The sequence below is a fragment of the Sceloporus occidentalis genome, unplaced genomic scaffold, assembly GCF_023333645.1.
Source record: "Sceloporus occidentalis isolate IW3139 unplaced genomic scaffold, rSceOcc1.0.p SCAF_1, whole genome shotgun sequence".
Classification (NCBI taxonomy): Eukaryota; Metazoa; Chordata; class Lepidosauria; order Squamata; family Phrynosomatidae; genus Sceloporus; species Sceloporus occidentalis.
Window position 1 is genome coordinate 181,187,129 of NW_028316981.1, and position 13,029 is coordinate 181,200,157.

General features: G+C 46.8%; 1 protein-coding gene across 1 annotated transcript in view; it reads right to left on the reverse strand.

Moving 5' to 3' along the window:
- Positions 1-1,578: 1,578 nt before the first annotated feature.
- LOC149322945 (IQ motif and SEC7 domain-containing protein 2-like) overlaps positions 1,579-13,029 on the reverse strand; it is a 235,636-nt gene continuing 224,185 nt past the window's right edge. Inside the window, exons 9-15 of the mRNA XM_089485195.1 lie at positions 12,239-12,378; positions 11,998-12,123; positions 10,862-10,961; positions 9,278-9,439; positions 8,554-8,727; positions 7,180-7,229; positions 1,579-6,633 (exon numbers count right to left, since the gene is read on the reverse strand). Coding sequence (XP_089341321.1) covers positions 5,569-6,633; positions 7,180-7,229; positions 8,554-8,727; positions 9,278-9,439; positions 10,862-10,961; positions 11,998-12,123; positions 12,239-12,378 — 1,817 coding nt within the window. The 3' untranslated portion in view covers positions 1,579-5,568. The remainder of the gene's footprint in view (positions 6,634-7,179; positions 7,230-8,553; positions 8,728-9,277; positions 9,440-10,861; positions 10,962-11,997; positions 12,124-12,238; positions 12,379-13,029) is intronic.

Below are 13,029 nucleotides of genomic sequence, written 5' to 3' on the forward strand. Positions count from 1 at the left end.
ATATGGTGGGAGAAATAAATGAGTAAAAATTCTACAGGGCAGCATTCTTTAAAATAGTTGTTTTTTTTGTTCTGTTGGAATGGATTGTGCTGTTTGAGAGGACAGGTGGAGATGCAAATCTAACAAGTACCCAGCTTCGCACGGATTGTGATACACCTGTTAGACCAAGGGTGCTTACCTTCTATCGCTCCAGGCAGCTAGACATGATCACCCAGCTAAAGTCTGCACTTCTCTTAACTTTAAACATCTGTCTGTCTATCTACTGTATCTCTGGTGAGGGAGCCTTGCTTCTCTAGGTGGCAATTTTGCTGTTTTCACATACCCTTTGGCATGTAACATTCCAGCAGGGGAACTTTTTCAAAACTGGAAATGGTGGGCCCCCGGGAAGCAAAAAACTGCTTGAGCATTTTGGTGTAAAGCAGCAGGATGAATAAAATGCTGGCCAAATACAAATTTGGCCTGCATTTTGCTCATCCCTGCTTTACACCAAAATACTCATGTAAAGTTTTGTTGTTGTGTGCCTTCAGGTTGTTTGTGACTTATGGCGACCCTAAGGTGAGGCTATATGGAGTTTTCATAGCAAGATTTGTTCAGGGGAGATTTGTATTGTCTTCCCCTAAGGCTGAGAGCATGTGACCTTCCCAAGGTCACCCAGTCAGTTGTGCAAAACAGGGAATCCAACCCTGGTCTCCAGAGTTGATGGTCCAACACTCACACCACTACACCATGCTAGGTTCCTTCAGAACTAGCTAGAACCAATAATGGATTCACCATACCACTGAAATGAGAGTAATCAGCTCCTCCTGCTGTGTGTGCCCTTTTGGAGTAAAGCCACAAGCATTGAGACCCCCAAGACAGTGTTGGTGCTGTGGTGTATCTCTACAGTCCTCTAAGGAAGGGGCAGGGGTTGCTGCACAGCAGAGGTGAAAATGTCTTACAGTTATTCTCAGACTATTTGCCTCTATCCCACCCCTCTCCCAGCTTCAAGCTGCATCAACTCTTAAAGTTATGAGATGGTTAAGGCAGTCTGCCACCATGTGACTGAAGAGGGTATTGCAGGCTCCAAATACATGAATTTGTTGTGTGTTTTAAAGTAGTTTCTGACTTATGGCAAACCTCTCAGGTTTTTCTGGGGCTAAAGTATGTGACTCATCCAAGGTCACCCAGTGGGTTTCTGTGGCCAAGTGGAGAATCAAACCCTGATTTCCAGAGTCACAGTTCAACACGCAAATCACTGACCACATGAATGCATTTAAATAAATAAGTATCAGCTATACTTCCCTATGACCCCCTTACTGTACAAGCCCAATTCCAGGTGTCCAGATTTCATTCTTTTGGTGACAGAAGGATTCTAGTCCAGCCATGTCACTGGCACACTACTTTTGTGTGTGCAAGGAAGACTGATTACTTTCTAGTGTGAGGAAGTTTTAAATTATGGAAACTCCTCTGCTACATCGTGAAACTGCCCACCGTCTTATACTGCAGGATGAGTGATTGTTGTAGCATCGTTCTCATCTCCCACCCGGGCCCTACTGAATAATGCAGGCAAATAACACACAAGACACCCCTTCTTCACACAGCAAGGACATTTGATCAATTTATGAAGCATAAAATATACAGTTTCTTATGTACAAAGTGGACCAGAGGTGAGGGGGTGAGGGGAAGAGAAGGAACCAAAAATACAGTCATGTTTGGAGTCTTCCAGCCATGAGCCCAGGGAAAAGGGCAAGGGGAGAGAGGCCCATGCCAAAGAAAACGTCACCGGCTGGAGGCCACCCCCTTCCTCTTAAAGGCTGATATTTATAATATATAGTATATATATATACACAGGAATCTCTGTACAGCAACAAACCCGACACGTGAAATGCAGTGCAGGGCAGGGAGAAAGTGCATGCTGGAGGGTGGGGTAGAGGGTGGGAAGACCTGACATGGGAGATGAAAGAAGTGGGGAAGAAGCCCAGGACACGGCAGGGTGGAAACAGGAGCTGCTACCGCAAGGCTGAAACCACCACCTGCTTGCAGCTCCAGGCAGGACTCCTGGGTTCCCCTTGAGAGCTGTGGAGCATAGTGAAGGGTATGGAAAACAAGGCATGGTGCTTCCAATCTGGGTCAAAAATCTGTGAAGCCACAGGTCTCCCTAAAGCCCTTCACTAAGCAGTCCTCTTGTTATTCTTCTCCCTTCTTCAAACAATCCAAGAGACCAGAAACCCAACCCCTCATGGAGCTTGCCTTCCTTAGAGCAGTTGATAAACGGGACACGTGGCCGTGACAAGAGAGAATGGCCAAAGGTACAAGGTGACATGGATCACATCAGCCATCCTCACCTTGGCCCCCTCCATCAATTATCACACCCATAATCGCCAAGCAGCATGGCCATTTGGGGAGATGGGAGTTGTAGTCCAAAGCTGTGGAGGAGGCCAGGGTGGAGAAGGGCTGGATTCAATCCCTCAAGTTTCTGTGAGGCTCCACCAAGGCTAAGCCCGCCTCCAGAGATGGCCACCTCCACCATATTGGCAAGTGGAAGTACTCCGTTTGTGCCTCTAGTTTTAAGGGGAAACAGAATGTTTACAAGTAGGTTTAAACACCCAAATAATTTGATCGGTCCAAAAGCCACCATGTCCTTAGGAATCTATGACCAGGCACTACTGTATTAAATCAGAGCTCCTTTCCTTGTTTTCCAAAATTGCAAGATGGTGGTAGCCTTAAGCCAATCTCGTGTCTCTCTTGGACAAAACAAACAAACAAACAGCTTCATTTATATACCGCTTCATACTGAACTAACAGTGTCTAAGCGGTTTACAAAGTGTAAGCTAATTGCTGCCAACAATCTGGGTACTCATTTTAGCGACCGCCTCGGAAGGATGCAAGCCTGGGTCAGGCTTGAGCCCTTTTGCTGGCATTGAACTCACAACCTTGTGGTTTTGACTGAGTGGCTGCAGTACAGGCATTTAATCACTGTGCACCAGGGCTCCAAATCCAAGCATTAAAACCTAGCAGCTCTGTCTCTAATCCTACGGATGAGAGGGACGGGTGGCAGGCTGAGGTAACTGTGTTAGGCAAGGAAAGGGGGGGGGGGGAGAATAGGCCAGAACAGACCCTATAGGCTTGGCCTGGGACTAGAAAATCTTGATCCCATCTTTTTCCTCCAAAAACAAAGGGAATGGAGGGTTAAAGTGCATCTAAGCTTCCAAGGAGAGGAGGGAAAGGGCTTCACTACCTCCCTCCTATTGCCAGGCAGAGACACACTGACAGGATGAAAGAGCAATTCGGGTGACAGGAGAGAATAATATTCCTGCTTTCTGCTCCCGTTTTCCTCCATCCTCAAATCAGTGAAGGGGTGGTTCATACAAGGCCAGGGATAGATATATTTATATGTGAACCCCCCTCCCATTAAAAATGTATTCAGTGCAAACCCCAAAGCAGGGGTGGGGAGGGGAAAGGAGTAAGAATAGCCCTTTATGAATAAGAACTGAGAGGGCAAGACACTGTTCTGTGCAAATTTTTTAAAAAAGGAGAGCCTCCACTCCTCCCAAAAGTGGTTGGGGGCATAGTAGGCCCCTGTCCCCACCTCACCTGGGTGTGTGTTGTGTGAGGAACAAGGCAAAGGGTTGGGGATCTTTACTTTGTAAGAACAGAAAGTGTCCTTCTAAGAGAAACGTCCTTGGTGGTCCTTGCGGATGCAGGGGGAGCAGGGAAGAAACACACCAGAAGCGTCCAGGAAGACAAATCCTGAAGAGGCTCTGAAGGAGAAAGTGGCACAGGTGTCAGGCTGTAGGCCAGTGTCTGTGTGAGCTCCAATGCAAGGGATCTGCCCGCAGATGCCCCTGCCTTGGCAATACCACTGCCACACCTGCCCTTTGGCCATGGCAACGCACCCAGGCAAAGAATACATCCATCCCCCATCTGCAACCCTTAAAGCCAGAAGCTACTTGGCAAGAGCAACAGGTTCTGTCATCACTGAACTTCCATGCAGACCTGAGGCACAGGATGATTCCTCACCTGGACTATATTGGGTCACAGAGGGGCATACAGAATTGACTTTAAATGGCTGGGAAGCTGTGGGTTGGAGGGAAAGCGAGAAAAAGAGACTGTTAATTAATTAATTTCATTTATATGCCACCTTTTTCCCAGAAGAGACCCAAGGCGACTCAGAAATAAATTCCTTCCTTTCTTAACTCTTTCCTTTCTTACCACTCGGCCTCCATCGTCATGGTTTTTAACAGCCATTGCCACATTGGTACAGGAGATAGGGTTGCCGGAGGGGAAACTGGAGAGGACTCCTGTATCTTGAATGGTTATGTAGGAGAAGGAATTTCTGCAAGTGTTGCTTTGCCATGCAACCAGCAACAACTGCTGAAATTTCCTCTCCTATACAACCACCAAGGAGCCCTCTCCAGTTTTTACTCTGGAAACCTTAAGTGGAGAACAAACACCAGATTGAGCTAACTTCTATATTGCAATATCTGGAGCAGCTTTTCTGTCTTCAACCAGCAAAAGAACAGAAGGAAGCCTGCTGCCTACAGACTCTTTCTCTTTCAGAAAACCAAGGCCACCCTGGTTGTCCAATATGACTCAAGTTCCTAAGCTTCTAGGGTGCCTCCTAACATCAAATCCCAAATGTGAAACTGGCAGCAAATTTTCAGGCCACAAGCAATACTGCATCAACCATGTAAGCTCTCTTCAACGTTCACCAGGACCATTTTGTTAATTAAAAGGAAGAGTTTTAGTAGACAGAAACTGCAATTTGATATTGTAAATGTTGCCTTGTATAAAAAGATAAAAGGCAAAGGCCTCCTCTTTGGCCATCCTTCCCAGAAAAACTGACTTTGGGCAGGTCTGAGAAATGCCACCTGCTCTAGAAATCACCAGGGAGGCTAGGCCTGAATCTTTCTCCCTTGACGGCCAGTTTTCTTGGAGGAAGGAGACTTTTGCAGGGAGTGCTACACTACCACCATCTCCAATCCCGCTTATGAATAGTGTTGACTACCTTCTGTGCCATTGTCAAGAAGGAAGGATGCGCAAGGGCTACAAAATTACACTAGATTTCTTCCTGCTGCAGCACATCGAGAGAAAATGCTGGTGGGAAATTCTGTGCCAGGGACAAATTCCCTAAGCCAGCACAACCAGAAAGCACCACACCTTCCTCCTTCACTGGGCTTCAGGTTTTTAACATCATCCCTCTCTGCAGAGAAGCTGTTTTCTAAGCAAAAGGGGAGAAGTGGGCAGGGGCAAGAAGAGAGGAAGAGGTGAAGCCCCTCAGCAGCAAAGCCCAAATGTGGAGCCGGTGCTATCCTCAGGCCGCCAGCGGTGTTGCAGGTCCGGACTTCTTCCTTTCCAAGGCATTGCTCCAAGGGAGGCCCTCTCTCAGTTCTGATCCTAGGAAAAAGAGGGGCGACGGGATGTGGAGTGGGGAGGAGGAAGGGGAATGGCCATAAAGTCTAGACACCCTCCTGACCTCCCCTGTCTTCCCATCACCTCAGCCCGGACAGAGGAGACCCCGAGCTCTGTTATTTATATATGTATATTTAGCCACCAGTCCTGCGGTGGCGGCCGCTGTGTTGGCCTTCCTCACACAACAGTGCTGATTCTGTTGACCTGCTTCGGTTTGGGATTGGGGGGGCCCTGGTTGGGCATGGCTTGAGGGCCCCCCTGGTGCATGGGGATGTGCTGGGGCAATGGGGAGGTAGGAGCTGCTGGAGAGTGGGGGCTGAGGGGAGTGTGAGGAGAGGGAGGTGGGAGAGGCGGGTAGGATGGGTGAGGGGGAATGGGGGAATGAGGAGGGGGCATTGGGGGTTGCCCATGGTGTTGCTGAACAGGATGGCCGTGATGCCCTGGGTATGGCCCCACGCCGGGTGGAGGAGGGGGCCGCTGGAGGATCTGGGCAGGGTGATGGCTGAAGATAAAGTGCTTGGGAGCCTGTTGCCGGTGCAGAGTGTGTTGACCACTGCCACCGGTCTGGTGGAGCTGCTGAGGGTACGTATGAGCAAGGGCATGCTGAGGGGCAGGGCTGTACAGGGGCAGTGGTGAAGTGGGCTGGCGCCCATGGGGAAAGGGAGGATGTTGGGAAGCAGCAGCAGCAGCGGCCAGCTGGTGAGCCCGCTTCTGCTGGCTGGGCCGACCCAGAGTGTAGTGGTGGTGGGGCTGTGGGGTGGGGAAGGCTGGCACGGCCTGTTTCTGGGGTGGAGCAGAGAGGGGGGGCTGTTGGGAGTGGTGGTAGCGCTGGATCTGGGGTGGCAAGGGGTTAGAGGGCAAGGCGAGTGGTGGGGGCGGAGGGGCAGGCTGCTGGGGCGGAGGGGGCTGCTGGGGGTAAGGAGGGGGCGGCTGGGAGGATGGGCCATGGCAGTACTGGGCATGCAGCGCCTGCAGCTTGGACTGGCTGCTGTCAGGGAGGGATGGGTGGCTGTGGTGAGGGTGATGCTGAGGAAGGTGGTGGTGGGATGACGAGGCCGAAGAGGAAGAGGCTGAGGCTTGACTGGGGGGCGTCTGAAAGGGACCCTTCCCACGCTTGCTGCCGAAAAGGGAGCCCAAGAAAGACGAGGAGTTAGAGGGAGGCCGAGGCTGGGGCTTGTATTCCTCAGGAGGAGGAGGAGGTGGCACTCTCTGGTGGGGACGAGGGCTGCTAATGATAGATCCCTGGAGCAACACGGAAGGAGTGAGGGAAGAGAGAGAAAGAAAAAGAAAGAAAGAAAGAAAGAAAGAAAGAAAGAAAGAAAGAATCAGAAGGAGAGGAAAAGAGAGACAGAAAGAGATGGAGGGCGAGAGAAACATAGGGAGAGAGAAAGGGGGGAGTATTAGACAATTGTCTTCCATAATCATCTGATGCCTATAAGGTTACGACTATCCTTACACTGGCTCAGAGAAGACCCACCATTCTTGCCTGTCTGAAAGAGGGATGGCCTCAGTTACCAAAATGGCACTTTGGGCAGTTGCTGGCCAGCCCTTCCACACCCCAAAAATGACTCCCATGTTCTTCCAGCCTCTTGAGTCTCTCTCTGCTAGGGATAGAGGTATAGACAAAAGAAAATGAGAGAGAGAGAGAAAGAGAGACAGACTGAGAGAGAGAAATAACAGCAAGACTGCAAGGAGGCAAAGTCCATGGGGTAGGGTTGGGGGAACCCACCTGTGCCCCTCCGCCCGCTCCACTCCAACACCTGGCTCTTTTCACTCTTGCCCACTTACTTCAATTGTGCTGTCCAAGGATCCCACGCTGTTACGACGGCCCCGCTTGCCTGCAACAGAGCAGGAGTTAGCGAGACCTGAGCTCCTCTCACCTGACCTTTCAAGCCAACATTTCCAACTTTGTATTGAGGTGGGGGGATGGAAGACCCTCCCCAATCCCATAAAGCAGAGCAACAGAGCAGAGGCACAGTTAGCAGAAGACAGAGGAAAAACAGAGAGTCTTGCCCCTGTTCCACTTCAGCCTGATGCAGTGCAGGGATTGCATGAAACACATGCATGATGGAGGGCCTCTTCTTCTGCTATTAAACTATTTTGCCACAGTGTGCAAGTATCTAGTTGTCCCCTACCCCCCTCCGCTTAATACTTGAATACTTACACTTTTTAAAGACTCAGAACATACTAACAGTTTCTTCCCACCCACCCAACAGGGTTGGCTCTATAAAATCAGAGAAATGTATCTGTTTTCCCAACAACAACAAGGAACCCACCCCGATTCCTCTCTGCTGATCAATCAAAATTCTGGGGTTCCATATTCTTTAGTCATGTCGATGGAAGGGAATTAAAATATAGGGGAGAATATCACCCACATCTTCAGCTTTCTTTTAACCAGGTGTGTGTATATATGTGTGTGCGCGTGCACAAGCAATAAATACAGTTTAGGGAGGGGCAATTTCTAGAGTGGAATAAAAACCAGGCAGAAGTGCAGCAGAACTTTTTTTTAAAAGTATGGATTCCACTAAAATATTGAGGTTCAAAAGGATCAAGTTCCAATGCTTTTTCTAGACTGCACTGCTCACCTTCTATGTGACTATAGGTGTTTCAACTTTGAATGCTCCCCTCATACAAAATTTATCTGCAGGTAGAAACTAGCATGCCAGGTAGAAAGGTTCAGCCTAGACTTTTCCTATTTTTCGACACACAGGTATTTGTCTTCTCATAAGAGAATATCTGAAAGAAACAACTTTACACCTAATGTCTTAAATGATGCAGTCTAGAAAAATTTCTACCAGGTTCTTCCAAATGCATAAACTAGTCTTGTTTGTGGAATCCTGAAAATGGAGCTTAGAATAGCCCCCCTGATATTCATTGCTGTAAGCAGAGGCCTCTAGCACACTTGGGAAGGGGAGTCGTGATGGCACCAACTACATTTCATATTAGAAGCCATCTGGCAACGCCTAGAATGGTTCAAGAATCCCACAGTCTGTCACAAATTTCAGTTCTTGAGGAACCTAGAGGCTTTCCTTTTAAGATCTCCTCAGCATAAATCGAGAAATTCTGTTTCCTTCCTCAGCTTCAGCCCAGCCCTGAGCCTACCAGGCCCTCTCCTCTTGGAGCCATGGTAAGAACCCAGAGTCCTGATCCCCAGTCCCTCACCAGCATCGGAGAGGTCGCGGAGGGAGCTGCTGAGAGCACTTCTCTTCAGCCCTTCTCCCACAGTGTAGGCATCCTCCAGGCTGCTTCGAGTCAGCGTCCCATTCACGGCATCCTTAGGACCAGAGGAGGGGGAGGCATTGGGGCGCATCACTCCTTTCTGCTTCTCTAACTCCGCTGTAAAGGGTAAGGGTGCAAAAGGAGACAGACAGGTACACATTTAAGGTCCCTCTCTTTGTCACCATGCAGCTCTGATTTACAAACCTTGCCCTCTGTACTGAAGGAGATCCTGTGCTATGTCTGGATATAACAAAAACAAAATGCTACAAACATAGTTGGTTCTTCATATCCCTGGATTCTTTATTCACAGATGCAAGCCTCCATGGCTTGTAAATATATATAAATTCCAAAAAAGCAAACCTTGATTTTGCCATTTATATTAGTGACACTATTTTACTATCCATTGTATTTAATGGGACTTGAACATCTACAGATTTTGGTATCCAAGAGAGATTTTGGAACTAAATTCCAGGAGATATCAAGGGTCCACTGTATGCAGAATTAAATCCAAATTGTTAGAAGAACTGAGCTCTGTATGGCAGAAACAGCCCATCCTTTGAATGCTGTGGGCCTGACCAATGCTCCCAGGTTGTTCCTGCTCTTTATAACAGTCACAAATTTTCAAATACATTTCCCACAGCAAGGAGGAACAGTTCCAACTACTCACATTCCACACGATATTTCTCCATCTCTTGTACTTCTGCGATGGACTCCCGCAGGTCGCTGGTGAAGCGCAATCGATCCTGTAAACTGGGGGCGTTGAAAATGATCAGGACTTTCCTTTCCCCACCAGGAACAGCTGAGAGTAGCTTAATCCCAAACTGGTAGTCTGTGTGGAAAAGATTCAGAAGCTAGATGAGTGTGGGTCCTCTCCCATTCAAGCATTGGGCAATCAGGAAATATTTATTTATTTAATTTATTTATTCCCCATCTTTTGCCCAGCACAGGATCCAAGGCAGCATGCAACATTTTAAAAGCACAATACAATCTTTAAAAAAAAATAGCATGAAAGTTAAAATACAATCAAACTGAATTTCTATTTTAAAAACATAAGTTAAAATAGCATTAAAAGATAGTCAAAACAAAACAAAATAAAAATACTTCCTCCTTTAAAAGCCCCATCTGCTGCAACAGACTAAAAACCAGAAGCTTTCTTAAATAAAAATAGGCCAAGATGGTGGGTTTTCTCAGGAGGAAGGCACCACAGTGGTTCTGACTATAGATCTGAGGGACAGGAGATGGTGAAGGGGCCAGACACTGGTTAAACCATCTTAGTGCATAAGCAAAGAGTGAGAGACAGAAGACCAAATGGACCTACTGTTCTTGTGGGAGCTGGAGGTACAGTCCGACAAGGTTCACTGTTTCAGGGTCCATGGAATCAAAATGGAGAGAAGGGAGAAGATACTAATCTGGTATTTTTTTTTAAGTACTTCAGGGTTGGAACCCTTGACCCTTCAGATCTTTTGGTCTATAACTCCCAAGAGTACAACCCAGCACAACCATGGTAAGGAATTGTGGGAACTGTAAGCCAAACCATCTAGAGTGCCAAAGCCTCCTCATTCCTGTTCTATTACAGGAAGCCTCCACTTATATAATAATAATAATAATAATAATAATAATAATAATAATAATAGGCAAGCCTATCATGTTTTTGTTGGCACATTTGTTCAGGGGAATTGGAATTACTGCCTAGCCCTAACTCTGCCACAAGGAAGCATGGAAACTGTGTGGCCCTCCAGATGTTGCTGGACTACAGCTTCCAGCAGCCCTAACCAGCATAACCAATGGTGACGAACAGTGGGAGCTACAGTTCAACAACATCTGGAGGGCTGTAAAATTCCTGCCTCTGAACTATAGCAACAAATACAGCACTTGGCACTCCCAGACACATTTTATCTTCTTCTCAATATCTTTCCTTCATTTCATGAATTAAATCTTCCATTTGTTATTGTTGTGTGCCTTCAAGTCATTTCCATCTTATGGCAACCCTAAGGTGACCCTATCATGGGGTTTTCTTGGCAAGCTTCTTGGCAAGGCGGTTTGCCATTGCCATCCTCTGAGGCTGATAAAATGTGACCAAAAATGTGGTACATGGCTATAATTTAGATCTGTTTAAACAGTGGAGCATCCAAAAATGAGCTAGTGAAAGTCAGGGGCTTCCTACAGATGACCCAGGGGTCTTGATGGTGTGTGTGTGTGGGTGTAACAAACAAGACTGCTAATCCTTTCTGTAGCTGGTAAGGACACTTACAGGAATTCTGAAAGAGCTGCAACTGCATCTCGACAAGAGGGAAGCTCTGGCGGAAACTGTAGGTCACAAGGATCTTCTTCTTCTGAAATATCTTTGTCACCTAAACGTGGTGTGTTTGTTTAGAAGAGGATGAAAGAGAAAAATATTTAAAAAGAGAGGGTAAGAACAAGAAGTCAGATGCTACTCTGTGACTTCTGGATCTATCCAGAAGTATGCCATCTGCACTAGCCAAACCCCACTTCTAAGCTGAGATGGAACAGCCTAGCCCACCAATTAAGATAATTTTCATTGTTATCCTACATTTCAAGGAATCACATCAAAACAAACAACAACAACAAAAACCAGAGTGGACATAAACATGACACAAATAGAATGGGATCTGGTTCTTTGGATCTGAGTATTATACCAACCAACAATATTTGTAGGAACCATATGTGGTTCCTTCCCATGAAAGGCATCACCAAGTCCAAGACAAGATGAAAAATTCACATTTAAAAGAACTGTGTAATATATTCTTCCCCATAATTCTGGACATTTTGACAACAGAAATGGATGGGAAGAACCTGTTCACTTTGTATGATACAGGACTAGAAAGGGTAAGGTAAAATATAGCATTTCACCATTTCTTAAGTCTGTTCAAGGTAATCCAGTAATCTCAGTCTATCCAATGTCTTTCTAACCTGCATGAATTTTTTGTAGGTTCATTCATACACTTTCATACCCCTCTGAGTCCTTTCTTCATTGTGTGGTTTTATTGACAAAAGTATTTTAATTAAGGCAGTTTCATGAATCACAGTTGCACTCTAGCACTGGGACATGTCTCCTTCCCTCAACATGACAAGGCCCATAGAGTGGTGACAACGGGAATGGCAACAGCTACACAACATCCATTGTTGGAGAGCAAACTAAGAGGTAGTAGGCAGGCATGCAGGCTAGCAATAAAGCACTCCTTGATTGAAATAACTCCTAATAAGAAATGTTGTGAATTTTCACCTGCAGTGTCAGACCTCCCACCTCACCTGGGCTAGTCTAAACTGTCACAAGGTAAGGCAGCCGGATGTGTTAAAAAAATTCTAGGCTCATTCCCAACTCCCCCTTCCTACCCACAAATCCGGTGCCTTTGCTTCTCTCCTTACCACTAAGAGGTCGTTGAAGAGGAAGACTTCCCGCTGGTGCAGCCCAAGCCTCTGGGGCCGGTTAGGGTCAGGCACCTCATACAGCTGACAGCAGCAAACCAGACGCCTGTGGGGCAGTGAGAGGACCTGCGTGGGATAGATTAAAAAAATAAGTTTGGAGCTAGAACCAAGAAGATTGGGGTGGGGAGGGATCCCTGACTAAACCACCACCACCTTCCTCCAAAGTCTTCTCCTGACTCACCGGTTTTTTACCCACAATCATGCGCTCAACTGCTTGGACCTGAGAAACATGGTCATCATTGGTACGCAGCTCCCGGCTCTGAATCCGCTGGTAAATCCCTACCAGTAGATCCCGAGGTATATCTTCACCATTATCCACTCCTGGTGAAGAAGCCAAAGATGGAGAGTCAACAGGGGGAGCGTAAGCCACATTTAGTCTGTTTTGGAAGGCAGCTATAATAACATGTATTTAACACTGTGGAACAGGTAAAGTGTCACCTTCCAGATGCTGCTAAACCACAGCTCCTATTAGCCTTGGTTGGCATAGTCAATGGAAGGGAATTGTGGGCATTGCTATCTGACAACATCTGGAGGGCCACATGTTCCTCACTCCTGACCATTCTTCGCAATGCTCTCTATAGATGTTAGCCCTAGCAACAGGCCTGTAAAGTAGGCTAATGCTGTTATTATTTGTTTTAAAGACTGGGAGAAAACAACATCTTCCCTGATGCCTTCTTATGAGTAAATGGCTGAGTTGAAATTCAAAGTCAGAATCTGGACTGTGGAAATTCTCACTGATATTCTGGGTCAAATATGCTTTAGTTGAAGAAGTGTTCTTCGGTGGCTCCTTTCTTTCTGGATGTGTTACAGCATATTAATTTTGTATCAGAAAAATATTTTAATATTTGCAGATGTGTATGTGTTTTTATATTATATTCCTGTGACTTGGAACTTAACACAGGGCCATCATGGCTGGATGATCCATGCCCTTTCTGTAGTCAAAAGACACATACTGCAAGGCTGCAAAGGCAA